This window comes from Salvelinus sp. IW2-2015, linkage group LG22, assembly GCF_002910315.2.
Source record: "Salvelinus sp. IW2-2015 linkage group LG22, ASM291031v2, whole genome shotgun sequence".
Classification (NCBI taxonomy): domain Eukaryota; kingdom Metazoa; phylum Chordata; class Actinopteri; order Salmoniformes; family Salmonidae; genus Salvelinus; species Salvelinus sp. IW2-2015.
This window is the reverse complement of record NC_036862.1, coordinates 26,112,746-26,139,077: the sequence shown is the minus strand read 5'-3', so window position 1 is coordinate 26,139,077 and position 26,332 is coordinate 26,112,746. Positions and strand designations below refer to the sequence as shown.

The window sequence follows — 26,332 nt, the reverse complement described above, 5'->3', positions numbered from 1 at the left end:
CTAGGGCCATTCCCCCCAGAAATGTCCGGGAACTTGCAGGTGCCTTGGTGGAAGAGTGGGGTAACATCTCACAGCAAGAACTGGCAAAGCTGGTGTAGTCCATGAGGAGGAGATGCACTGAGGTACTTAATGCAGCTGGTGGCCACACCAGATACTGACTGTTACTTTTGATTTTGACCCCCCCTTTGTTCAGGGACACATTATTCCATTTCTGTTAGTCACATGACTGTGGAACTGAATCGTATGTTCTTACAAATATTTATACATGTTAAGTTTGCKGAAAATAAACGCAGTTGACAGTGAGAGGACGTTTCTTTTTTTGCTGAGTTTATGTGTGAGGCACAGAGATGAGGTAGTCATTCAGCAATGATGTTTAACACTATCATTGCACACAGAGTGAGTCCATGCAACATTATGTGACTTGTTAAGCACATTTCTACTCCTGAATGTATTTAAGCTTTCCATATCAATGGGGTTGAATAGTTATTGACTCAAGACATTTCAGTTTGTCCTTTTTTATTAATTGGCAAAAAAATAAAAAAACATAATTCCACTTTGATATTATGTGATATTGTGTGTAGACCAGTGACAAAAAAAAATCGAAATGTAATTCAGCCTGTAACACAACAACATTTTGAACAAATCTAAGGAAATGAATACTTTCTAAAGGCACTGTAATCGTGTAATAGTGACAAGTAGCAGGATAAAATAGATAGATACTAATAAAATAGATAGGTAATAGGAATCAATAGTCAATGAGCGGCAACATAGTGGTAGGAATAAATCGAATAAATAATCATTTTAGCAGCAGCGTAGGTGTGAGGGATAGTAGTATTTGTTAACCATTTAACAGTCTTATGGCCAGGGGATAGAAGCTGTATAGGAGTCTGTTGGTCTGAGGCTTGATGCACCTGTACTGTCTGCCGGACGGGAGCAAGGAGAACAGTCCATGTCTCGGGTGGCTGGAGTCTTTGGCAAATGTTGGGGCCTTTCTCAGACACCGCCTGGCATGTACGTCCTGAATAGAACAATGCTGCTGCTGTTTAGAACCAGAGTTACATTGAGATATCAAGTGCAGTTGACTCATGAGATGTAGCGTAGCAGCTAGTTAGCTTGAAATAGATGATAAACCCATAAGGATATTAGTGATGCCCAGGAACAGCTGTGCAGTATGCTGTAATGATTGGTTTTATTAGTGGCTGTATTCTGTTAGATGGTTGTGATGTGATGCTGTTCACTGGGTTTATAGAGAGCAGATTAGGTTATCATTGCCTATATTGAAGAGGGAACACATTTCTTAAATTTGAGTAAATTTGAGAGATTTATCAATGTGTATTTGATTTATAACAGTCATCCCTCATCCTTGTATAATGCTGGTTAGAGATGAATGTACATAAAAACTTGTGATAGGCTGTTTATTTAAAGACTATGCCACATCTTGGAAATTCCCAACTTTTTAATACCTTCAAGAAATTAAGATATTCTCAGCGGATCGAAAATATGCTAATAGTGTTTTTTCTTTTCCCAAAGCCCCTCCCACTTTTACGACCACGCCCCCACAGTATGTGGAGGCCAAGGAGGGGGGCAGCACACTGCTGACTTGCTCCGCCCAGGGAAACCCCAAACCAATGATCAGCTGGCTGAGGGAGGGGGAGGAGCTTGCAACCAGTGGAAAATACACGGTAAGCCAAAATGGACAACAAATGTACTGTACCCTCGGGCTAGAAATACAAGCCCTTTAAACCTTGAATCAGCAGTGAAATGGTCTGTGAAAGTGACTCTTTAGGTCAGTGGAAATAAAACATGCTAGCATTTCCTCCAGGTTAATATTGGATTTGTCAATTTTCTAGGGCTGCCATGACGTTCTTTGATATTTAGGGAAATGATCCTTGAAGGTATGTGGATTCCAGATAATTAAGCCCTTTAAGGTCTTGGAGACATTCAGATGTGACATTGAAATCTTAGATATGATACCTGTCTTGCATGCTTAAGACCAGCCACACCCCACCGCTTCTGAGGATGTCACTGCTCCTGATGTTTTTTTTTTTGTTGCTATGGAACAAAAGTACAGTAAGCACTGAACAGCTATGGACATATTCAGAACAACTGAACATTTATGGAAATATTCAGAACAACAGAACAGAATGGAAATATTCAGAACAACTGAACAGAATGGAAATATTCAGAACAACAGAACAGAATGGAAATATTCAGAACAACTGAACAGTAATGGAAATATTCAGAACAACTGAACAGAATGGAAATATTAAGAACAACTGAACAGTATGGACATATTCAGAACAACTGAACAGAATGGAAATATTCAGAACAACTGAACAGAATGGAAATATTCAGAAACAACGAACAGTATGGACATATTCAGAACAACTGAACAGAATGGAAATATTCAGAACAACTGAACAGAATGGAATATTCAGAACAACTGAACAGAATGGAAATATTCAGAACAACTGAACAGTATGAAAATATTCAGAACAACTGAACACAGAATGGAAATATTACGAACAACTGAACAGAATGGAAATATTCAGAACAACTGAACAGAATGGAAATATTCAGAACAACTGAACAGAATGGAAATATTAGAACAACTGAACAGTATGGAAATATTCAGAACAACTGAACAGAATGGAAATATTCAAACAACTGAACATATGGAAATATTCAGAACAACTGACAGATATGGAAATATTCAGAACAACTGAACAGAATGGAAATATTCAGAACAACTGAACAGAATGGAAATATTCAGAAACAACTGAAACAGAATGGAAATATTCAGAACAACTGAACAGAATGGAAATATTCAGAAACAACTGAACAGAATGGAAATATTCAGAACATCTGAACAGAATGGAAATATTCAGAACAACTAACAGAATGGAAATATTCAGAACAACTGAACAGTATGGAAATATTCAGAACAACTGAACAGAAATGGAAATATTCAGAACAACTGAACAGTAATGGAAATATCAGAAGAACTGAACAGTATGGAAATATTCAGAAGAACTGAACAGATGGAAATATTCAGAAACAACTGAACAGAATGGAAATATTCAGAACAACTGAACAGAATGGAAATATTCAGAACAACTGAACAGAATGGAAATATTCAGAACACTCTAACAGAATGGAAATATTCAGAACAACTGAACAGTATGGAAATATTCAGAAAACTGAACATAATGGGAAATATTCAGAACAAACTGAACAGAATGGAAATATTCAGAACAACTGAACAGATGGAAATATTCAGAACAACTGAACAGTATGGAAAATATTCAGAAAACTGAACAGAATGGAAATATTCAGAACAACTGAACAGTATGGAATATTCAGAACAACTGAACAGAAAGGAAATATTCAGAACAACTGAACAGAATGGAAATATTCAGAACACTGAACAGAATGGAAATATTCAGAACACTGAACAGATATGGAAATATTCAGAACAACTGAACAGAATGGAAATATGCAGAACAACTGAACAGATGGAAATATTCAGAACAACTGAACAGAATGGAAATATTCAGAACAAACTGAACAGTATGTGGAAATATTCAGAAAAACTGAACAGTATGAAATATTCAGAAGAACTGAACAGTATGGAAATATTCAGAACAACTGAACAGAATGGAAATATTCAGAAACAACTGAACAGAATTAAATATTCAGAAAACTGAACAGAATGGAAATATTCAGAACAAACTGAACAGAATGGAAATATTCAAAACAACTGAAACAGATATGGAAATTATCAGAACAACTGAACAGAATGGAAATATTCAGAACAACTGAACAGTATGGAAATATTCAGAACAACTGAACAGTATGGCTAGTTTATACAATACAAGATTTCACAGACTCCAAAACATTCTCTACACAATGTTCTTATGCCTGATAGACAATTTGAGTTGTGAATGCATGATCATTTTGTGGCGATAGATTATTAGTCTAAAAACATGCCTTTTCCTCAATCTGGGTACTTGGGCTGTAGATATACTATACAAGCTTTCACAGACTCCAAAACAATGTGTACACAATGTTATCAGTTTAGGGAAGCCTGATGATGACAATTTACAGTCATAAATGCTACACTCTTTTTGTGAAAATGTACGATTTGTTTTGATTAAAAACATGCATGTTCCTCTATCTGGGTACTCAGACTAAGCTGTAGATATACCGTAAAAKCTTTCACAGACGCCAAAACATTCTCTACACTATTTTGGTGGCAATACAGTAGGTTATTGTCTTAAAACGTGCATTTTCATCTATCTGGGTACTCACACTGGCTGTAGATAAGCCTATACAGTCTGTTTCATWACTCATGTTCAAGTAAGAAGCCAGTCTATAGGTGTGGTTGTGTGTGCTGGTGAAATTTTCTGCACACACCACCATCTCTCTGAGTATACGTAAGACTGCACCCAGATTGCAGATCGGCACCCAGATTGCAGATCGAGAAGCCCTTAATTGGACTGTCTGGCATGTCTGTGATTGGCCAGGAGTCTCTGTCATTCAGGCTGCAGAAGGCCTGCAGAGGGCAGGTCCCTGAGGGGAGGAAGAACAGTCTAGGCGTGTCAAGCCACGGCTGCACCMYCTCTCTCATTTGTCATGTTTTGCGTTAGTGTTCCAGTTCTCTTTAAGGAACCCTGTGAACCATAGACAACCCCCTCTCTTACCCTTCGCTCACCCCTCCCTACACTCAGATGTTTCAAATGGAGTAAATCCCTGAGCTAGCTGAAGGCTTGCTGAAGGCTGCACCTAACATTTGGACTTGATATGTGATGTACAGGAAGTGACAGCTCACCTCATTCCTATGTCATTGTGTCTGTCACTCAGCTGGCCYTCTGTCTTATCCCTCTCTCACCCCTCTCTCGCTCACCCATCTCTCATCCCTCTCTCTCACCTCTCTCTCTCTCACCCCTCTCTCATCCCTCTCTCACCTCTCTCTCATCCCTCTCACCCCTCTCTCATCCCTCTCACTCACCCCTCTCTCATCCCCCTCTCTCTCACTCCTCTCTAACCCCTCTCTCATCACTCTCTCACCCCTCTCTCATCCCTCTCTCTCACTCCTCTCTCATCCCTCTCTCATCCCTCACTCACTCCTCTCTCACCTCTCTCTCATCCCTCACTCACTCCTCTCTCACCCCTCTCTCACTCCTCTCTCACTCCTCTCATCCCTCTCTCTCACCCCTCTCAGGCTCCCACATCACAGCCTCATCAAAGGTCAGAGTGGAGGAGCCCAGGGCTTTAACATGTTTGCAATAGTAAACGATTGGAAGACTTCCTCATGCATTATTAATCCCCTCTTAATGCATCAATATTACATTACTCTTAATATGAATGTTATACTAAACATGAATATCAACAGTGAGCCAAGAGCCTCACATCTAAACCATGCTTTAATGCAGACAGCATTTAGGCGCATTGGTAGTGAGGGTGGAATATGTTTATGATTTGTTTGAACGCTCAAATTGTTTTTGATTTCCATGTGGTTGGTTTGCTGTGAGAGGAAACTGGAAAAACTTTTATATTCCCGACCAAGCAATAGTCTATACATTTGAGGACTCCCATTGTAGTAAAAAGATGGTGGTAATGTTTGCGCTCCATGGATGGTGTCCTTGAGGACTTGGTAGAGAATGGCAGGAATGTGACAGTGGAGAGAAGAGGAGRAATCATGGTCATCATCTCAGCACACCCTGCTGTTTGAGGTCCCACACATGAATCAATGTGTCCACCTCCTCCACCTTCGTCTCCTCATCCTCCCCTCCCCATCCGCCTTCCATATAGCTATAGAAATGGCCTGCTGACTATTACACTGCTGCAAGTGTAGTGTAGGTTACTGTGTCATAACTGTGGCCCAGCTATGTGTGTTTGTCCTGCCATGGAGTGGGATTAAAAGGGAGTTCTACCTCAGCTGGGCGGACCCAAGGCAGGATGGACCACTGTGTGAGTGTGTCTAGTTGCTGCTAAACTCTCTTGACTGAAAGGTTTGAGAGACAGATGAATAGGTATAATACCAGAGGTTTAACAGATTCCCTACCATTGGCTTGAATGGACAGGGCTACAGCTGTGTGTATCCTGAATGGACAGAACCCAGCAACCCTACTGCATCATTTACGAGGGTATTTTTATTAGGTTGGGTTATTGTGTTCCCTCCCTGCTTATTGGTTCCTGTCAGCGTCCTCCTCGGCAGAGGGGAGAGGAAATACAGGAGCACAGTGAGACGTTTCCCAGGTTACCGCTTGGAGAGATTAGCCTCACATCACAACCAAAGTTAATTAGAGAATAACCTCATCCCCAGACTATTACGCACAGTGCATATAAGCCTGGGATATCAACCAGTCAAAGTTTTCCTTAGTGGCAGTGACTATAGAATTCTATGGGTGTGACCTCCTGAGTATTTCAGTATTGTMATTTATTTGTCATTTAATTTGAGCAAATCACAGGGTTGTGAGGCGTGGCTCTGTGCTTCTGGTTTACTAGCGTATGGGGGAGAGTTTGGGAGAAGGTGTTGTGTGAGATGATTGTTTGGTAGATTAAGCCAATTAAGCCAATTCCTATGTGCCGGGAGTTTCTCCCGGCTCTCTGTATTGGCTCACGAAGACCAAGTTTGATGCATTGGTCCACCAGACTCTTCGCGCATTTGGACGGAAGTATCTGGGAATGAGATGAATTAGAGAATTACATGATGATGAGTTTAGACTTTACAGTATTGGTTGTATGCTCTCTATATTAATACCTCTGTGCACAGACCTACCCACCGACTCACAGACCTACCCACCGACTCACAGACCTACCCACCGACTCACAGACCTACCCACCGACTCACAGACCTACCCACCAAACTCACAGACCTAACCCCACTGACTCACAGACCTACCCACCGACTCACAGACCTACCCACTGACTCACAGACCTACCCACCGACTCACAGACCTACCCACCGACTCACAGAGCGAAACATACATTCCTACCAAAGACAGAGAACCTCAATCCTGCCTTGATTTTGGTGTGCAATTTCTCTAGGTTATGCTTATAAATACCATCTCTGTATGTTTGCTCTGTCTCTCACACATTTGTCCACACTAGGTGCATGATGGGAGTCTGACGGTGCTGGGGATCACTCGGGACGACAGAGGGGCGTATACGTGTCGAGCCTTCAGCGACCAGGGAGAGGTACTCCACACCACCCGTCTGCTGGTCCAAGGTAACAGTGCAASGGTCACATTGTAAYGTCACAGATGGGTGTAACCTCAGAGGTTGTTATGGTGGAGTGAGGGAGAAATCATGACTTTTCTCTACTGCGATGCACATTGATTACTGAGGATGAGTTTTGAGGAGAAGGTTCCTAGGACAATTGCTGTCTGAATACTGAAAGAACAGTTTGTCCTGACTGTCTGAATAATCCCTTATCTGAGAATCTTTATGCTATTTTTGCCTTACACATGCTATTAAACATCTATTACACGCCTACAGCTATACAGTACAGTGTCTAGATTGTGTTTAAGATAGAGAAATTAAGTCCTGCCGCTATCTACTTAATAAGTATCTGTTTCCTGCCTTTGTCACAGTATGCAGGGATAGTGTTTGGTTTTATCAGTGTGGTAGTATGCTTTAGTCTGTATCAGTCAGTACTCTAAAGTCCTCTGGTGACCTAGTCTGTGGCTGCTGCTGCTGGTGGTGGTGTGTGTGTGTGTGTATCACTGTCTGTCTGAGGCATTCGTCACTGCCTGTCTCCGGTCCATTAACCAGGCTCTCTCTCGGCTAGACAGACACAGACACAGATCTGGGGTCTGCTCTGCTCAGATAAATGGATCTGATACAGGCTTCCTCCACTTCCTGCCTCTGCCTCACTCAGTCTACATCAAACACACACACACTCTTTCTCTCTCTCTCTCGCTCTCTCTCTCTCTCTCGTTCTCTCGCTCTCTCTCTCTCGCTCTCTCGCGCTCTCGCTCTCTCTCGCTCTCTCTCTCTCTCTATCAAAACAAGCACTGGATGAGTTAACAGGATGTATATTACAGCCGATGGAGCAGGTTGGTTTTATGGTAGGCTTGTTACGTATGATAGTGGGATAAAGATGTGTCAATTTCAGTCAATGTGCAAGTGTCTAAAAGGAATATGGGCAAGAAGTGCTTGGTTACATCTTGGATTTACGCTACTGACCCCTCTAAATACACGCACACACTGCATGCACATGCCTGATAATACATGAAGGTGAGGGGAAAGTTTTGAATGAATGGGTCTGACTGAAACATCCTCAAAAAACTCATACATGTCTTAGATGGTTTCAATAAATACAAATCCAGAGTGAATTGGAATAAATCTGAGATATCATGATACATATCAGTTTTGTACACCAGCAATATTGCAGCCTGTTTTTGTTTTTCACTAAGGAGTATCTATCCATAAGCAGGCTCTGTGGAAATGTGCCAGTGAAGTTGTCTAAAGCTCTCTGAGCAATTACAAGCAGCTATCGGAGGAGTCGTGATTCTCACTCAAATATCTGTTTTTATTTGTTCTGTGACTTAACCACTCTTTCAGTAGTCCCTCCTGGTGTATAAAGCCATTCAGTGTGTATTTAGGAAATAACCAGGAGGCTTGTAGCTGGGCCCACTTATAAAAGGCAGCTTACGTTTCACTGTCTGTAATATAGTACAGAGAGATAGAGAGCAGAGCAGCAACCTCAGGGCACTGAGTGTTCATGCTGTGGAGGCATCTGCAAGTCTGGCAACCAAGTATGTGGCTCAAGTTACAATATGCCTGCTTACTGTATCTCATAGACTACTAGAGAGAAGCCTGTGCCAGGGGTCTACTGTACCTACGTAACAATAAACAGACGCTGTGTGAATGGGTCATAAGATAATAATTTGAGTATCCATATCTACGCTGAACAAAAATATGAATGCAACATGTAAAGTGTTGGTCCCATGTTTCATGAACTGAAATAAAAGATCCCAGAAATTTTCCATCGAACAAAAAACGTATTTCTCAAAAATGTTGTGCACAAATTTGTTTACATCCCTGTTAGTGAGAATGTGTCCTTTGCCAAGATAATCCATCCACCTGACAGGTGTGGCATATCAAGAAGTTGATTAAACAGCATGATCATTACACAGGTGCACCTTGTGCTGGGGACAATAAAAGGCCACTATAAAATGTGCAGTTTTGTCACACAACACAATGCCACCGATGTCTCAAGTTTTGAGGGAGCGTACAATTGCTGTGCTGACTGCAAGAATGTCCAACAGAGCTGTTGCCAGAGAATTTAATGTTAATTTCTCTACCATAAGCCCCTTCCAACGTCGTTTTAGAGAATTTGTCAGTACTGTACGTCCAACCGGCCTCACAACCACAGACCACGTGTAACCACGCCAGCCCAGGACCACCTGCGGGATTGTCTGAGACCAGCCACCCGGATAGCTGATGAAACTCTGGGTTTGCACAACCGAAGAATTTCTACACAAACTGTCAGAAACTATCTAAGGGAAGCTCATCTACGTTCTCCTCATCCTCACCAGGGTCTTGACCTAACTGCAGTTCGGCATCGTAACCGACTTCAGTGGGCAAATGCTCACCTTCGATGGCTACTGGCACGCTGGAGAAGTGTGCTCTTCACAGATGAGTCTCGGTTTCAATTGTACCGATTGACTGATTTCCTTATATGAATTGTAACTCAGTAAAATCTATTAAATTGTTGGATGTTGTGTTCATATTTTTGTTCAGTCTATGTTTTGTTGTACACTAAAAGCCTTGTTTGTTTCCTGTAGGGCCACCGTATATTAAGTCACCACCAGAGAACATCACTGTCAACATATCCCAGAATGCACGCTTCACCTGTCAAGCAGAGGCGTATCCTGGAAACCTGACCTACACCTGGTTTTGGGAGGAAGATAACGTCTACTTCACTAAGAAGTAAAGTTATAATCGAGATCGTGTTTCTGTTTGTCTGTGTACCTTCCCTTTGGTCTTTGAGTCTTTTCCACCCTGTGATCTTAAAGTATTTTGTATAGTGTCTTGTTGTATTTACGGATTCCAGACCCTGTCCTGGTGTTGTGAATTTGAATGTGTGTTTGTTTCTGTGTGTGTATGTGTGTGCGTGCCTACATGTCTGCGTGCCTGTGGGACTGTGTGTGTGTGGGACTGTGTGTGTGCTGGTGCCCTGTCATGCTGTGGTCCGGCAGCAGTAAGAGAGGACCTAGCAGGGGCTGTCTGGACCACACCAGCCGGGTTAGCACACTCTGATGACAATACCACATGCCTCTTATTCTTTAGTAATGATCTGAAGCAGGAGCTCTGTCAGACTCGCCTCTTTAGTTCAGTGATGGAGACGTTTTAGAAAAAACAAGTGACTGGGAGACCAAGTGTCTGTCTGGGTGAATCAACCTATCAGAGAGTCCCTTAGAAAGAGGCCCATCTAAAATTGTTTTCTGAAGGCCTGGAAAAAGACTGTGCATAATCAACCCAATGATGAGACACTACTATCCTAGTTGGGCTGCTTACAATGTTTGGTCTATCCTGGGAGCCAACAGTCTATCACAAGAGGGTATCTTTGGTCTAGTCATAAGATTTATTTACTCAAATATATACAATGAATAGTTTAGATTAATTCATAGTTTAGATGAGAATATTCCCTCTGCTATTTCTTTTGCATAATGTCCTCTCAAATATTTATTGAATGAACATGGTGTGCAGTGGGTTTGTTCTTTGTTTGAACACAGCGGGAATAGAATATCTGCCAGTGTACTCTTCATGAGGGTAATTCATTTAAAGTGGTAGTGAGAGAGAAAACACGAGGGCTGCAACATCAGGTGATTGTGAAAATTAGGGGATTTATTTGACATACAACTCCTCCATCTTTTGGAACCTTTTCAGCATTTGACCAAATGCTGCTCTCTCATGGCAGACTTGTGTAATTGCATTAATGCAGCCCCCAGTGTGTGAGTGTGTCTATGCTATGGCATGTTCGATAACTGTCTGCTTCCTCTCGGCAGTGACCTGAAAAACCGAGTCCGCATCCTCATTGACGGAACCCTCCACATCTTCCGGGTGAAACCAGAGGATGCTGGGAAATACACCTGCAGCCCAAGCAATAGCCTTGGAACTCCACCGTCAGCATCAGCACACCTCTCTGTTCAGTGTGAGTGTTACCATGGCGATGGAGGGAGGGATAGGGGGAGGGGCAGACGAGGCTGGCTGTATTGGAACAGGAGGAGAAACAACAGTATCACAGCCTGCATAGTGGCAGCCAGAACACTGCTGCTGTACAGTATTGTCATTGGTGATGCAATACCATATATATCACCCTGCTGAAACTTTTCCACCCATGGCTGAATTTCAGATAGTCCTACTGCTCATCATCTTGGCAGGGCCTCTCTCATCACCATATTCTTAGCATTTTTTCCCATCTATGATTCCAGTCTCTGAAGTGTTGATTATCTTTCATTGCTAGACAGTGACAGAGACTGTCTGCTAGTCTCACCCCATAGCATGCTGCTCAGTCTGTCGTTCTCCCCTTAGAGAAAAAGTCCTGGTCTTCTCAGAGTGCCGGACTGAATTGAAACGGTGACCTTTTAGTTCATCTGCTACTATATGTGGAAGGAAAATGCCACAAGGCCAGACGTTTTTTTTAATCATCAGTCTAAGCATGTTTGTTACTATGCTAATTCCCTCTGAAAGGTCCTGGTCATTGATTCTGTGTTGAGAAGAGAGAGAGAGGAGAGAAAGAGAGAGAGAGAGAGAGAGAGAGAGAGAGAGAGGAGAGAGAGAGAGAGAGAGAGAGAGAGAGAAGAGAGAGAGAGAGAGAGAGAGAGAGAGAGAGAGAGAGAGAGAAGAAGAGAGAGAGAGAAGAGAGAAGAGAGAGAGACAGAGAGAGACGACAGAGACAGAGACGAGACAGAGACAGAGACAGAGACAGCCGACTATGACTGCTTTCTCTGCTACACTGCACGGCAAGCGGTACCGGAGTGCCCAGTCTAGGACCAAAAGGCTCCTTAACAGCTTCTACCCCCAAGCCATAAGACTGCTGAACAATTAATCAAATAGCCACCAGACTGTTTACATTGACACCCCCTCCATTTGTTTTGTACACTGCTGCTACTCGTTGTTTATTATCTATGCATAGTCACTTCACCCTTACCTACATGTACAAATTATCTCGACTAACCTGTACCCCTGCACATTGACTCGGTACCGGTACCCCCTGTATATAGCCTCGTTATTTTATTTTTGTTACTTTTTATTATTTTTTACTTTAGTTTATTTGGTAAAAATGTTCTTAACTCTTCTTGAACTGCACTGTTGGTTAAAGGCTTGGAAGTAAGCATTTCACGGTAAGGTCTACACTTGTTTTATTCTGCTCATGTGACAAATAAAGTTTGATTTGATTATAAAATTTTAAAAAATCAATGGTTTCAATACTTATTATAGGAGAAGTGAAATTGTGATTTAACAGTTTCAGACTTATGCTCCAGTCTATTTTCACTGAAACCATCTCCTGTCCATATGCACAAAACCTTGTGCTCTGTCGTCTCTGACCTCTAGTCTCTGACCCTCAGACCCTGCCCGTGTGCTCAACATGCCCTCCATCATATACGTTCCACGGAAACTTCCAGGGGTCATCCGCTGCCCGGCGGACGCCAACCCGCCGGTGATATCAGTGAAGTGGGAGAAAGATGGCTACCCTCTCAGAGTGGAGAAGGTCAGTCTCAGTCTGCCATCCGTGGGGGCCTCTGTCTGTCTGGACTGATGCTGATTACACCTCATTCACCATAACAGCTGTTCAAAAAGCATACCAGATTACGATTGCTGATCTAGGATCCCTTTTAGGTTTTCCACCCTACTGAATACGATTATATGGACACGGAGGACCTGATCCTAGATCAGCACTCCTTCTTTAACACGTTTTGAATACAGGCCTTGACATGTTGTAGAGAATATTGCATCCATGTGATGTTGAGTGTAGCTCCTCTCTTCTGTCCCAGTACCCCGGATGGAGCCAGGCACCGGATGGGAGTATYCGGGTGGCGGAGGCCACAGAAGACTCCCTTGGCACCTACACTTGTATGCCTTACAACACCCTGGGTACAATGGGCCAGTCTGACCCGGCCACTCTGGTGCTAAAGGTACTGGTACTGGAAGAAACCTCTGACCAAATGTGATATGTGTAGTCTTCTCTCCCCCCTTTTGGTGAGACTTGTTGTGAGACTTGGTCTGTGACATTGTGTGTGTGTTGGCCCGGCCCACAGGATCCCCCCTACTTTAACGTGAGGCCTGGTGGGGAGTACCGCCAAGAAGCTGGTAGAGAGCTGGTCATCCCCTGTGCTGCCTCGGGAGACCCTGAGATACCAACCATCACCTGGAGGAAGGTATGAAACCACGCTACAACTGGGACTAGTCTGGGAAGAGAAACATGGAAAACTCAAACTGCTTTTTTGATATAACAACCAGGGAACTGTGTGTGTGCTTGTGTGTGTGTGTGTTCAAGGTGGGGAAGCCCAGCAAGAGTAAGCACAACATCCTTTCCAGCGGCAGCTTACAGTTCCTGTCCCTCAGCAAGGAGGATCATGGGGAATGGGAGTGTGTGGCCACCAATGTGGTCACCAGCATCACTGCCAGCACGCGCCTCCTCGTTCATCCCGGTACTGTCCTCTGTGACCTCATAACCCTCTGTCCCCATGCGTGTCTGATGATCCTATAGGTACGTCATAGGATACCGTCCTCCTGTGTTTTCTCAGCTCTTCAGGGTTCAGAATTTCAGGTAATCTGAATTGAAGTGGATTTGACAGCAACCCTGCAGCTCTCTGTTTCCATTCATGATAGTCCCAGCTGTACTGTATGTATACTGAAGTACTGCTTAGACATTCATGATGACCCTAGTCCCACTGTACTGTATGTTTACTGAAGTACTGCTTAGACATTCATGATGACCCTAGTCCCAACTGTACTGTATGTATACTGAAGTACTGCTTAGACATTCATGATGACCCTAGTCCCAACTGTACTGTATGTATACTGAAGTACTGCTTAGACATTCATGATGACCTAGTCCCAACTGTACTGTATGTATACTGAAGTACTGCTTAGACATTCATGATGACCCTAGTCCCACTACGTGTATGTATACTGAAGTACTGCTTAGACATTCATGATGACCCTAGTCCCAGCTGTACTGTATGTATTACTGAAGTACTGCTTAGACATTCATGATGACCCTAGTCCCAGCTGTACTGTATGTATACTGAAGTACTGCTTAGGCATTCATGATGACCCTAGTCCCAGCTGCTACTGTATGTATACTGAAGTACTGCTTAGACATTTCATGATGACCCTAGTCCCAGCTGTACTGTATGTATACTGAAGTACTGCTTAGGCATTCATGATGACCCTAGTCCCAGCTGTACTGTATGTATACTGAAGTACTGCTTAGACAAGGGACTTGCTTGTGCGTGTTTACAGTAAATATGAGTAACAAGCATTTCTCAGGACTCTCACAGTCATACACCCTAGCTGGCACCTGCCCAAGTGTCCCCTCACTGGAGTGACAGGTGACATGTCAGAGGTGCTGAGTATGGAGTGGACAGATTTGACGTTTCTGACCATAGTGGTTAGGACAGCAGGTCTCCTTTTAATACCAGTGAAAGGTGCTGGGTCTTAGCCACACAGCTGGGGGCTGGGATGGTGATGGTCTGGCCAAGCCATAGACCTTCACTCCCCTTCACTTCACCATTGGTCAACAACACCTGACATTACAGCACCTGACATCACATTAATTAGCCAATCAAATAGGCCATTCACAGCCATTGTAGGCAGTTGTATACTGTAGAGGACTGTGAATGGTAATGACAGCACAATGTACATTATTTGACTTAATAGGACACATTTTTGGACAATGATAGTGATTCTGAGTGAGATGGCTTTTTATACATTGAGAAAACAGCTGTTATGGGAATAACACACCTGACACAAACTGTGGTTATTGAAGGATTGTAGAATGGTGATCCTAACCTTCACCATACTGTACACATAGACCTAACAGATTGCTCTATCACTCTTTAGTGTGGGCCAGAGCAATATATAGTAGAGAGATATAGAGAGGTATACTGTAGATGGCTCTGGTATTAAATATGACGATCTCTTTTCTCTGACCTTCAGGCACCAGCCCACATGCTCCAGGCAACATTCGTGTGTTGCCCTCGGTGACCTCGGCCAATGTGTCCTGGGAGCCGGGTTACGACGGAGGCTTTGAGCAGACATTCTCAGTGTGGTATGGCCCAGTGTGAGTACTCCCAGCATGCTCTAGTCTACTATCACATCTTATACTCAGATTACAGCTGATTCCCCTAATAGAGGTGGGGGGACAGAGACTTTCGGGATTGATCAGCAATAGATATGTAGGGTTTAGGGCTCTTAATGTGACCGTATTACTGCCCCCCCGAAAATCACTAGTCATGACCGCATTCAAATTCCACGAAGCGCAACGGTATAAAGCACTGCATTGCAGTGCTATAGGCGTCACTACAGACCCGGGTTTGATCCCAAGCCGCGACCAGCCGCGACCAGGAGACCCATGAGGCGGCGCACAATTGGCCCAGCGTCGTCCGGGTTAGGGGAGGGTTTGGCCGGCCGGAATGTCCTTGTCCCATCGCGCACTAGTGACTCCTTGTAGCAGGCCTGGCGCATGCACGCTGACTTCGGTCGCCAGGTGTACGGTGTTTCCTCCGACACATTGGTGCGGCTGGCTTTCGGGTTAAGTGAGCAGTGTGTCAAGAAGCAGTGCGGCTTGGCAGGGTTGTGTTTCGGAGGACGCACGGCTTTCGACCTTTGCCTCTCCCGAGTCCATATTGTCACGTTCTGACCTTAGTTCCTTTTTTATGTCTTTATTTTAGTTTGGTCAGGGCGTGAGTTGGGGTGGGCATTCTATGTTGTTTGTCTATGTTTTGTTCTGTAGGTAATTTTCTATGTGTTTGGTCTAGTATGGTTCTCAATCAGAGGCAGGTGTCAGTCGTTGTCTCTGATTGGGAGCCATATTTAGGTAACCTGTTTTTCATTGTGTTTTGTGGGTGATTATTTTCTGTTCTGTGTTTTGCTTCACCGTACAGGACTGTTCGTTTGTCGTTTTATTGTTTTTGTTCAGTGATCAGTATTCTTATTAAAACAATATGGACACTTACCACACTGCGCATTGGTCCTCCTCTTCTTCCACCCACGACGAGCGTTACACATATGGGAGTTGCAGCGATGGGACAAGACTGTAACTGCCAATTGGTTGTCACGAAATATGGGAGAAAATGGGGTAAAATAAATAAAGAAATAATAATGATAATTCCACGGGACCGTTTAGTCACGGTAACTAGGCTTCTCCAAGCTCTGATGCTGCTGATGGTCCTTAGAAACATACCAAACTTGCTAACTGCCTGGTACTCAGCACTCTATTGTCCCTCTAATCACTCTGACATCAATGCAAATGTATTCAAAATTCTAATCAAACACTTCATGAAAGAACATGAACTCGTGTTGCGCAACATTTCTATAGCATATGCAATTGCGTGAGACAACAGATTTTTGATGGCCTCTATTAAAAATAGGATCCCATCAGCTTTCTATAGGCTAAGCCTACTATATTTATTTCTCACCTTTCCTAATATTAAGCACATTGCTTACCTTTACAACAGGAGTACAGTCTACCTGGCTGGCATGAAAATGAACCATGGGAAAAGCATCCTCCATTCGCTATTTAAGTGCATAGATGACATGTATTTTCTCCCCCTGCCCCTGTTTCAAGACAGGTACATGACAATGGTCCATTCTAAATCAAAATAAATTTCACATATATATTATTTAGTATATGTAAAGACAAGATTAAATCAAGAATAGTCTGATGGGTGACAATATTAGCCACTAATACACAATCACTTTTGAATTATATATGATCACTTGTGAATGATGCTCAGCTAGTCTAAGGTAAGAAACAGCACATGCCTTTTTTTGTGTGACTTTTTCAAATCATAGTCACACACCTCATGTAGCCTAGGTTTGTATCACAACTAAAGTAGCCAAATAACTTCTTAAAATGAAGAACATTAATCCTCTTTACAATCTAACTGGCATACATAGGCGGCGCGTGAGTGTCAAGTTTGGGAAGATAATTTTCACCATAAATATTGACCTTTATAATAAAGCATTACATGCATAATCGCTTTTGTGGTCACTTTTGAAAATGGTGTTTTCACACTTATACTGCCCATGTGCGCATTGCTGCACTTATAATGTGAAGAAATAGCCTAATAGTTTATCAACATTTTAAGCTAAACGTTCTGATCTGTTGAATATGCTTGTAAAAGTGTTTTTGATGCTAGTGGTTGTATTAATTTGGGATCTATCGCATCCCACAACTGTCTCAGAGTATGTTTGGAATGATTTATTGCACAGAAGGACAAGTTGACCAACAGAATAGGTACATTTTTGTACTATGGGGGATAGTAGATTGACATAAGCTAGTGCTTTTGCTGTTTGTTAGGCCTACTCATCTTGTTGGCTGACAGAAAGTAAATGTGGACAGTTCTTCCAACATCTTCAGTATGCACCTCGGGATTTGATAAGGACGCGCGCAGTTGTGTCCCCAATGTACTGTATCTGTCTTCACTTATAGCCTGTGAGAAGAACCCGAGATGCTGTGAGGGACCCGATCACGTGACGGGCATTGGCTAATAAGAATTTAGATATCTGAGTGAGCCATGTGAGTGAGAGGTGCTTCGGAGCACGCAGCCAGGAGAAGGGAATTAGAATGATTATATTCAGCCCAAGGGCACAACAGCCACTGGCCGCAATAGGCATGGATATTTTTAGGGGGCATTACGGCCACACAAAGGGGATGCCCCCGGGAAATTCGAGGCATTACCAGGTGCTTGTCAAATTGTGAATGAGATACTGATGAAGTGTGTGCAGCCTGCGCAAAAAACAAAGCAGAGATCATGTCTTTCATGCGATTTTTTTCACATCATCATTAGAGACGCATCATGCAGCCTTAGAATGTATTAAAAATCTAAACATATAGGCCAACCTTTGTATTACAACTAAAGTTCCATAAATAACTCTAAATTAAGCATATAGGAGAACCTGTTTCTTTGTTAACCGCCCAACACAGAATAGCCGCATGTGCGCACTCCCTCAAATAATTTACAGAAAATATCCTTTCTATTTTATTCAGCTATGTTCAATTGTGTTCTTCATACTATAAAATTATATAAAATAATGCCATGGAATTCTAAGCAAATCTTGTCTGCTAAATGAACTAGTGAAGCCCACAGCCAAATGGCATAGCCAGATCAGCACCTAACATAAGGACAACTCAGAGTATGCTATTCTGTTTCTTCATATCATGTTTCTTCATATCATGTTTCTTTAGACCTGTCTAAAATAGATAATGGATTAATGTGATGGTGTAGGCTATAATAAATGCATTTATTAGGCTTTTTAAAATGTAGATGTCTGCATCAGTGGCTTGTAGCCTATGTGTGAAAGCCAGGAGATGCTGAATAGGTTTATGTTAATTAACATGAGACCGCCAGTTATTTGCTTGACAATCACCGGCTGCCAAAATTTCATGACCGCCCTAGTAGGGATCTGATTTGTTGTCAAGAAGAAAACCTATTGATAATTGAATTACATGAAATACTGCAACAGTATCCAGGGGGAAACATATTATCTTCAACAGGCAAGTTTTACAATGCATAATGCTAATGGTTTATTACTCAGTACTCCAGTAATGTTACTCTCAGTTATTCAATATATGTATTTACAATATTTGCATTGTTGAAGAGTAGGGCATACAATAAATCACCGAAGATGCATAATTCATGTGTTTGTTTATTAAAGGTGTCATGGGATGTAATGGAAAGACATTGCAGAAACATTCTATTAGGCAACATCCACGAGGTGCCATAAAATCACCATTATCATTTTATGTACATGTCTGCAGTCATAAAGCCATTCTGTGTTGAATGGGGGCTGTGTGTGAATTAATCATCTGATAGAAGTGGTGCTTTTGGCAGTTTAATATTAACAGCCAGTCTCATCCATCTCTCTGTCATGGCCCGATGGCACTTAATGGAAATGTGTTGACTGTAATATTAAACCATGTGCTTTGAGGAACATTGCATATGAGTGGACGCATCTCTTGTGTACTAAAATAATGAATTACTTTGTACAGAGAGCTGTTACTCATAAATGTATGAGTCAAAGGGATCTAATTACCATTAGTTAAGATTACAGATATGATGACTGTGAGGAGGACATTAAATAGAGTAAAACATAGCCTAGTAACACTGTGACCCATTGCCTGTGTAGTTTGACAGAGGCACACTACCTAAGACTTGCTATCTGAGTGTTACCAGAATGGCCCATTGACCTTATAGTCGGGTGCAGGTTAGTTAGTATTGATAGCTCTCTCTGTGTTTCTGTCCCCCAAGGTTGAAAAAGGAGAATTTTGGCCCCCATGACTGGCACTCCATGCCGGTGTCGGGGTCTCAGACGTGGTTGGTGGTGCCGGGGCTGGAGCCCAGGACAGAATACCAGTTCAGCGTCCTGGCACAGAACAAGCTGGGCACAGGCCCTTTCAGCGAGGTCGTGACTGTTAACACAGTAGGTAAGTGGCAACAGCACCAGAACAGCTGCCTACACTAGACTGATACTGTATGCCTATCCTATAGATACAGTGCCGTATTCAGACCCCTTGACTTTTTCCACATTTTGCTACGTTACAGCCTTATTCTAAAATTGATTAATATTTTTTTTTCCTCAGCAATCTACACACAATACCCCATAATGACAAAGTGAAAACAGGTTTTAATAAATGTTTGCAAATTTATAAACTTGATTGGAGTCCACCTATGGTAAATTCAATTGATTGGACATGATTTGGAAAGGCACACCTGTCTATATAAGGTCTGACAGTTGACAGTGCATGTCAGAGCAAAAAACTATTAAAACAATACAGGAGAGCCGCACACTCTAGGAGCTCAGATGCAAAAATGTAATGTCCAACATTTCGACAGACAAGCTGTCTTCATCAGGGTATAATGACAAACACTGCGGGGTGACTCATTTATATAGTGTTAAAAGACACGTGTCTGTAATCATGGCCGGGTGTGGCCTGATATCATTGGTTAATTCTCATATATTAAAATAGCATACAAAAAACATAAATGGATAACGTACGATCATAGATACAATTTGTCTACATAAGCCTACAAACATTTACAAAAGCAAAATCACAATAATCACAAGAATGGCTTCAGATCAAAGTCTACGGTGAGACCGAAGGGAGCAAGGCTCTTTAAATTAGAAATCCATGTTCGATGCTAATATAACGTAGAGACAAAATCGAGTGGTTTGTTTCCAAAAAGTGGGCCGCAACTGGGTAAGTCGAGTTTTTGCACCCAATGGTGCTACGATGCTCCGAGGTTCGTACTTTTAATTCGCGCTTTGTTTTACCCACATCATTCTTACCACAAGGACAAGTTATGAGATAAATAACTGCCTTAGTGGAGCACATGATAACACCTTTGATTGGTATCTGTTTCCCTGTTTGGGGGTGTTTGAAGGATCTACATTTGTAAGTGCCATTGCATTAAGCACATCCATTACACTTGTAGTTTCCATCCAGTAGGGGCGCAAATAGACATTGTGCAGGAGGGATATCTTGGGGTGGTAAATCAGTAAGTTTACCAATTGATCTCTGAGATTTCTGCCCTGCGAGAATACGACCAAGGGAAGGTCCGAAAACACATTACCGATACTATCATCGGACCTTAGAATGTGCCAATGTATGTGAACGATTCTCTTAACCAAGCCATGAGGTCGAAGGAATTGTCTGTAGAGCTCTGAGACAGGATTGTGTCGAGGCACAGATTTAGGGAAGGGTACGTAAAGATTTCTGCTGCATTGAAAATCCCCAAGAACACAGTGGCCTCCATCATTCTTAAATGGAAGAAGTTTGGAACCACCAAGACTCTTCCAAGAGCTGTACGCCCGGCCAAACTGAGCAATCGGGGGAGAAGGGCCTTGGTCAGGAAGGTGACCAAGAGCCCGATGGTCACTCTGACAGCGCTCTAGAGTTCCTCTGTGGAGATGGGAGAACCTTTCAGAAGGACAACCATCTCTGCAGCACTCCACCAATCAGGCCATTATGGTGGAGTGGCCAGATGGAAGCCACTCCTCAGTAAAAGGCACATGACAGCCCACTTGGAGTTTGCTAAAAGGCACCTAAAGGACTCTCAGACCATGAGAAACAAGATTCTCTGGTCTGATGAAACCAAGACTGAACTCTTTGGCCTGAATCCCAAGCGTCATGTCTGGAGGAAACCTGGCACCATCCTTTCAGTGAAGCATGGCGGTGGCAGCATGCTGTGGGGATGTTTTTCAGAGGCAGGGACTAGGAGACTAGTAAGGGATCGAGGCAAAGATGAACGGAGCAAAGTACAGAGAGATCCTTGATGAAAACCTGCTCTAGAGCGCTCAGAACCTCAGACAGGGGTGAAGGTTCACCTTCCAACAGGACAATGACCCTAAGCACACAGCCAAGACAACACAGGAGTGGCTTCGGGACAAGTCTCTGAATGTTCTTGTGTGGCTCAGCCAGAGCCCGGACTTGAACCCGATCGAACATCTCTGTAGAGAACTGAAAATAGCTGTGCAGCAACGCTCCCTATCTAACCTGACAGAGCTTGAGAGTATCTGCAGAGAAGAATGGGAGAAACTCCCCAAATACAGGTATGCCAGGCTTGTAGCGTCATACCCAAGACGACTCGATGCTGTAATCGCTGCCAAAGGTGTTTCAACAAAGTACTGAGTCAAGGATCTGAATACTTATGTAAATGTGTTATTTCAGTTTTTATTTTGAATGAATTAGCAAACATTTCTAAAAACCTATTTTTGCTTTTTCACTATGGGGTATTGTGTGGAGATTGATGAGGGGGGAAATTATTTAATACATTTTAGAATAAGGCTGTAACGTAACAAAATGTGGGAAAAGCCATTGGGTCTGAATACTTTCCGAAGGCACTGTACATAGAATAGACTCTTTGTAATGCATGTTTCTTTTTAGATAACTCTATAGCTTATGTTACGCCTTAACTTGAAGCACAACTGATTTGTATTGAGATGTTTGCACATCAGTGTGTCATGTTGATTCTGTAAGCTCACAATATCATTGACACTACTGCTCTCTAGTGCCATCTTGTAGAATGCAGTTTGTAATTGCTCTTACCATCTTCCATTTTTCTCTGATTGATCACATGTGAATGTACAGTATGGGTTTGTTATGACTGTTTGAATAGTATGAATTGGTTAACTTCCTTCTTTAACGGGTCTGTTCTCTTGACCCCTTAGTGTCTCCCCTGAGTACCCCTGAACCACAGGTGCTTCTTACTCCACCACGGTGCCTCACAGCCAATCGCACACAGCACGGCGTCCTGCTAACATGGCTCCCGCCAGCCAATCACTCCTCGCCTGTCGACCGCTACATCATGGAGTTCCGTCTCGGGGAGAGGTGGGAGGTCCTCGATGATCTGATCTCTGCCGCTGAGACTGAGCTGATGGCCAGGGACCTAGTCCAGGTAAAGGGCCATACATACCTCAATGTATAAACAATGCTGTCTGTTTATAGTGACAACTGCCGATGTGTAATGACTGTTCATTACAGTGTCATAAACTGTCGATAAGATAATAATGAACACTTTATGAATTACTAAATCCTTTTAAGTATATGTAAAGTGTTACCTCTATTATTTTGCAGATGGCAGTTGTTTTGGGGTAATGACACCTTTATTTTGAGACAGTGGTTATGCTGAGGTGAATTGGACTGTGGTTGTGTTATGTGTGTGGAATGGACAGTGGAGGAGTGTGTTGTCTTGTGTCCCTGACAGGAGTCCTGGTATGAGTTCAGAGTCATGGCCGTCATGGACGACCTCATCAGTGAGAGCAGTAATGTGGTGGGAGTGTCCAGCACAGGTAAGTGTTACACCTAATATATTACACACCTCAATTCAGAATTAGATTAAGAGAATATTCTATAAATATTCCCAGATAGCTACAATGAAATAGAATATTTCATATTCTGCTAATATGTCACTCCATTAAATCCATTACTTCCATGAGATTGGTGAAGTTCATGATTTGAAGGTGAAGTCCATTTCCACCGCCCCATTTCTGAACCCCTGGGTACCTCTTCGGCCTCAGATCCCTTCCCCCCTACGGAGGTGACTGAAGAGGGGTTGGCGCTGCCCGTGGTTGCGGGCGTTGTGGCAACCATCTGCTTTCTGGCGGCTGCGGTGCTCTTCAGTACTCTAGCAGCCTGCTTCGTCAACAAACAGCACCAACGCAAACTCAAACGCAAACCAGGTATGCTTGCACTTCTTCTAACTTCTGTTTAATTTCTACTGTCCTTTCTCTGGTCTTGGTTGTAATCTCTAAATCTCTGTTTTGTCTCTTCTAAGACCCTCCCCTGTCTGTAACACACTTCAGGAAAAGCATTGACTCATCGTAAGTACTAAAAACAAAACCAGAGAGTTTAAAAAATAGGAGCCAATCTTTTGAGCTCATATGCCAATTCACAATGCAGTGTCACTGGATTAAATTTAGATGCAACATCAACTCGTCTTTACCTGTTATAAGGGTTATTGTTATGGTCTCTGTTCGTTTCACTCCCGTTGAGAACCATCTGTCAGGGCAGGGTAGCTTTGCTAGGACATGAGTATAGTTTGAATGTACACGATATATACAATGTATGTGAACATCCCTTCAAATTAGTGTATTAGGCTATTTCAGCCACACCCGTTGCTGACAGGTGTATAAAATAGACCACACAGCCATGCAATCTCCATAGACAAACATTTCCAGTAGAATGGCTTTACTGAAGAGCTCAGTGACATTCAACGTGGCACCGTCATAGGATGCCAACTTTCCAACAAGTCAGTTTATAAAATGTCTGTCCTGCTAGAGCTACCCCGGTCAACTGTAAGTGGAAACGTCTAGGAGCAGCAACGGCTCAGCCGCAAATTGGTAGGCCACACAAGCTCACAGAACGGGACCGTCGAGTGCTGAAGCGAGTAGCACGTACAAATCGTCTGTCTGCTGTTGCAACACTCACTACCGAGTTCCAAACTGCCTCTGAAAGCAACGTCAGCAAAATAATTGTTTGTCAGGAGCTTCATGAAATGGGTTTCCATGGCCGAGCAGCCGCACACAAGCCTAAGATCACTATGGGCAATGCCAAGCGTCTGCTGGAGTGTTGTAAAGCTTGCCGCCATTGGATACTGGAGCAGTTGAAATGCGTTCTCTGGAGTGTTGAATCACGTTTCACCATCTGGCCGAATCTGGGAAGAATCTGGGTTTGGCGCTTGCCAGGAGAACACTACCTGCCTGAATGCATAGGGCCAACTGTAAAGTTTGACAATTCATAATATGGGGCTGTTTTTCATGGTTTGGGCTAGGCCCCTTAGTTCCAGTGAAGGGAAATCTTAACGCTACAGTATACAATGTCATTTTAGACGATTCTGTACTTCCAACTTAGTGGCAACAGTTTGGGGAAGGCCCTTTCCTGTTTCAGCACGACAATGCCCCCGTGCACAATGCGAGGTCCATACAGAAATGGTTTGTCAAGATCGGTGTGGAAGAACTTGACTGGCCTGCACAGAGTCCTGACCTCAACTCCATCGAACACCTTTGGGATGAATTAGAACGCCGACTGCGAGCCAGGCCTAATCGCCCACATTAGTGCCCGACCTAATGCTCTTGTGGCTGAATGGAAGTAAGTTCCTGCAGCAATGTTCCAACATCTAGTGGAAAGCCTTCCCAGAAGAGTGGAGGCTGTTATATTAATGCCCATGATATTGAAATGAGATGTTCGACAAGCAGGTGTCCACATACTTTTGGTCGTGTAGTGTATATTGTGTGTATGTAAAGGGTTTGGAGAGAGGTCTATGTTAAAAGGAATTGGATGTTTTAACTTCTTGGAATATCTAGATGGTCAAGTGAATGAAATGGCATTATAGGGGACTTGGCAGGGACTTTTATATCAGACTAGTGAAGTATGGTCCTCTTGTGACGCCATGATGGTCCCTCCTGTGTTGTGTGGAGGTTTGGCTTAGTTGACAGATGACCGTGGCCCATGCCGTTTGTGTGTCTCCCACCGCAGGCCTCCTCTTACCCCCTTGCCAGGGGTAGAGCCCTGCTGGGACGCACCAGCCAGGAGCAGCTACATGCCCCCACCAGCCAGCTCCCTGTGAGTGCTTAGCTGCTTGCACCATGCCACAGTGTGTGTTGTGCTGCACTACGCTATGCTGGCTTGGCTGCATGGATAATATATGTATTTATAGATTTGATTTACTTAGTGCTCTGCTGGCCTAACTGCATGCACAGTATACTGTATATGCACCATATAGGGATTTGTGTTTGCGTTGGCTCAGCTGCATGTACAGTACCGTGTATATGCACTATAGTTGACTGTGTAGTTTACAAATCAAATCAAATCAAAGTTTATTTGTCACATGCGCCGAATACAACAGGTGTAGACCTTACAGTGAAATGCTGCTCCTGGTGTGTGGCAAATAGAAAAAAAGGGACATCGCTTGGTTTTCATTGTAGAAGGAGAGCTCTTGTCCCTTTGCTCTCTGAGGGCTGGGCAGTCTCCTGAACATACAGGCCCGGGCCGAGAGCCCAACTACTGATAAGGACAGGTGAATCGGGCCCGATGGACGAGGTCGAGGAGTTGGAGGCATCCCTCGGACTGATGCTCTCCAGAGGATACCAGCCTGTCAGTATGACAACCAATTCACATGAGACAACGAGACAACCCAAAAGATCTGATGGCTATTACCAAAATAATGAAAACCCATTCCAAACCAGTACAGTTATTAATGCAAGTAAACAGCCCTCCATATTGTGGCCCAGTAAAATAGCATTTAATCCACATTTCCTGCTAGTGATGCACTACATGCTGAGACAGATGAGAAAAATCAAAGCCATAGCACCATGTCAACAGCAAATACACCTGTTTTTATTTGTGTTCCACCCCTGCATTATGAAGTAGCCAGTGCAAATATCTGGGCTAGAATTGAGCTAATGACTGTAGCCACAGGCGACAGTATGAGAGAGGAACCATTACCAAGCAGCCATGACAACCGTCTCAGCAGATAATTTCTTAAACGTTCGCTCTTGGGCAAAAAACTTGAAAGGCCATTTTGTCGTTGTTGGGGGACAAATGCTTTTGTGGCATAAGAAACACAGATGACTTCCAACTAGGCTT

At 43.2% G+C, this 26,332-nt stretch overlaps 1 protein-coding gene across 1 annotated transcript in view; it reads left to right on the top strand.

The window, feature by feature from the left end:
* Positions 1-25,321, top strand: part of igsf9ba (immunoglobulin superfamily, member 9Ba) — a 78,632-nt gene extending 53,311 nt beyond the window's left edge. Inside the window, 16 exon segments of the mRNA XM_070433905.1 lie at positions 1,531-1,682; positions 7,117-7,234; positions 9,798-9,942; positions 11,022-11,167; positions 12,585-12,727; positions 13,011-13,151; positions 13,275-13,394; positions 13,514-13,657; positions 14,670-14,676; positions 15,181-15,304; positions 19,497-19,672; positions 22,417-22,643; positions 22,953-23,037; positions 23,266-23,427; positions 23,523-23,701; positions 25,223-25,321. Coding sequence (XP_070290006.1) covers positions 1,531-1,682; positions 7,117-7,234; positions 9,798-9,942; positions 11,022-11,167; positions 12,585-12,727; positions 13,011-13,151; positions 13,275-13,394; positions 13,514-13,657; positions 14,670-14,676; positions 15,181-15,304; positions 19,497-19,672; positions 22,417-22,643; positions 22,953-23,037; positions 23,266-23,427; positions 23,523-23,701; positions 25,223-25,321 — 2,168 coding nt within the window.
* The last annotated feature ends 1,011 nt before the right edge of the window (positions 25,322-26,332 follow it).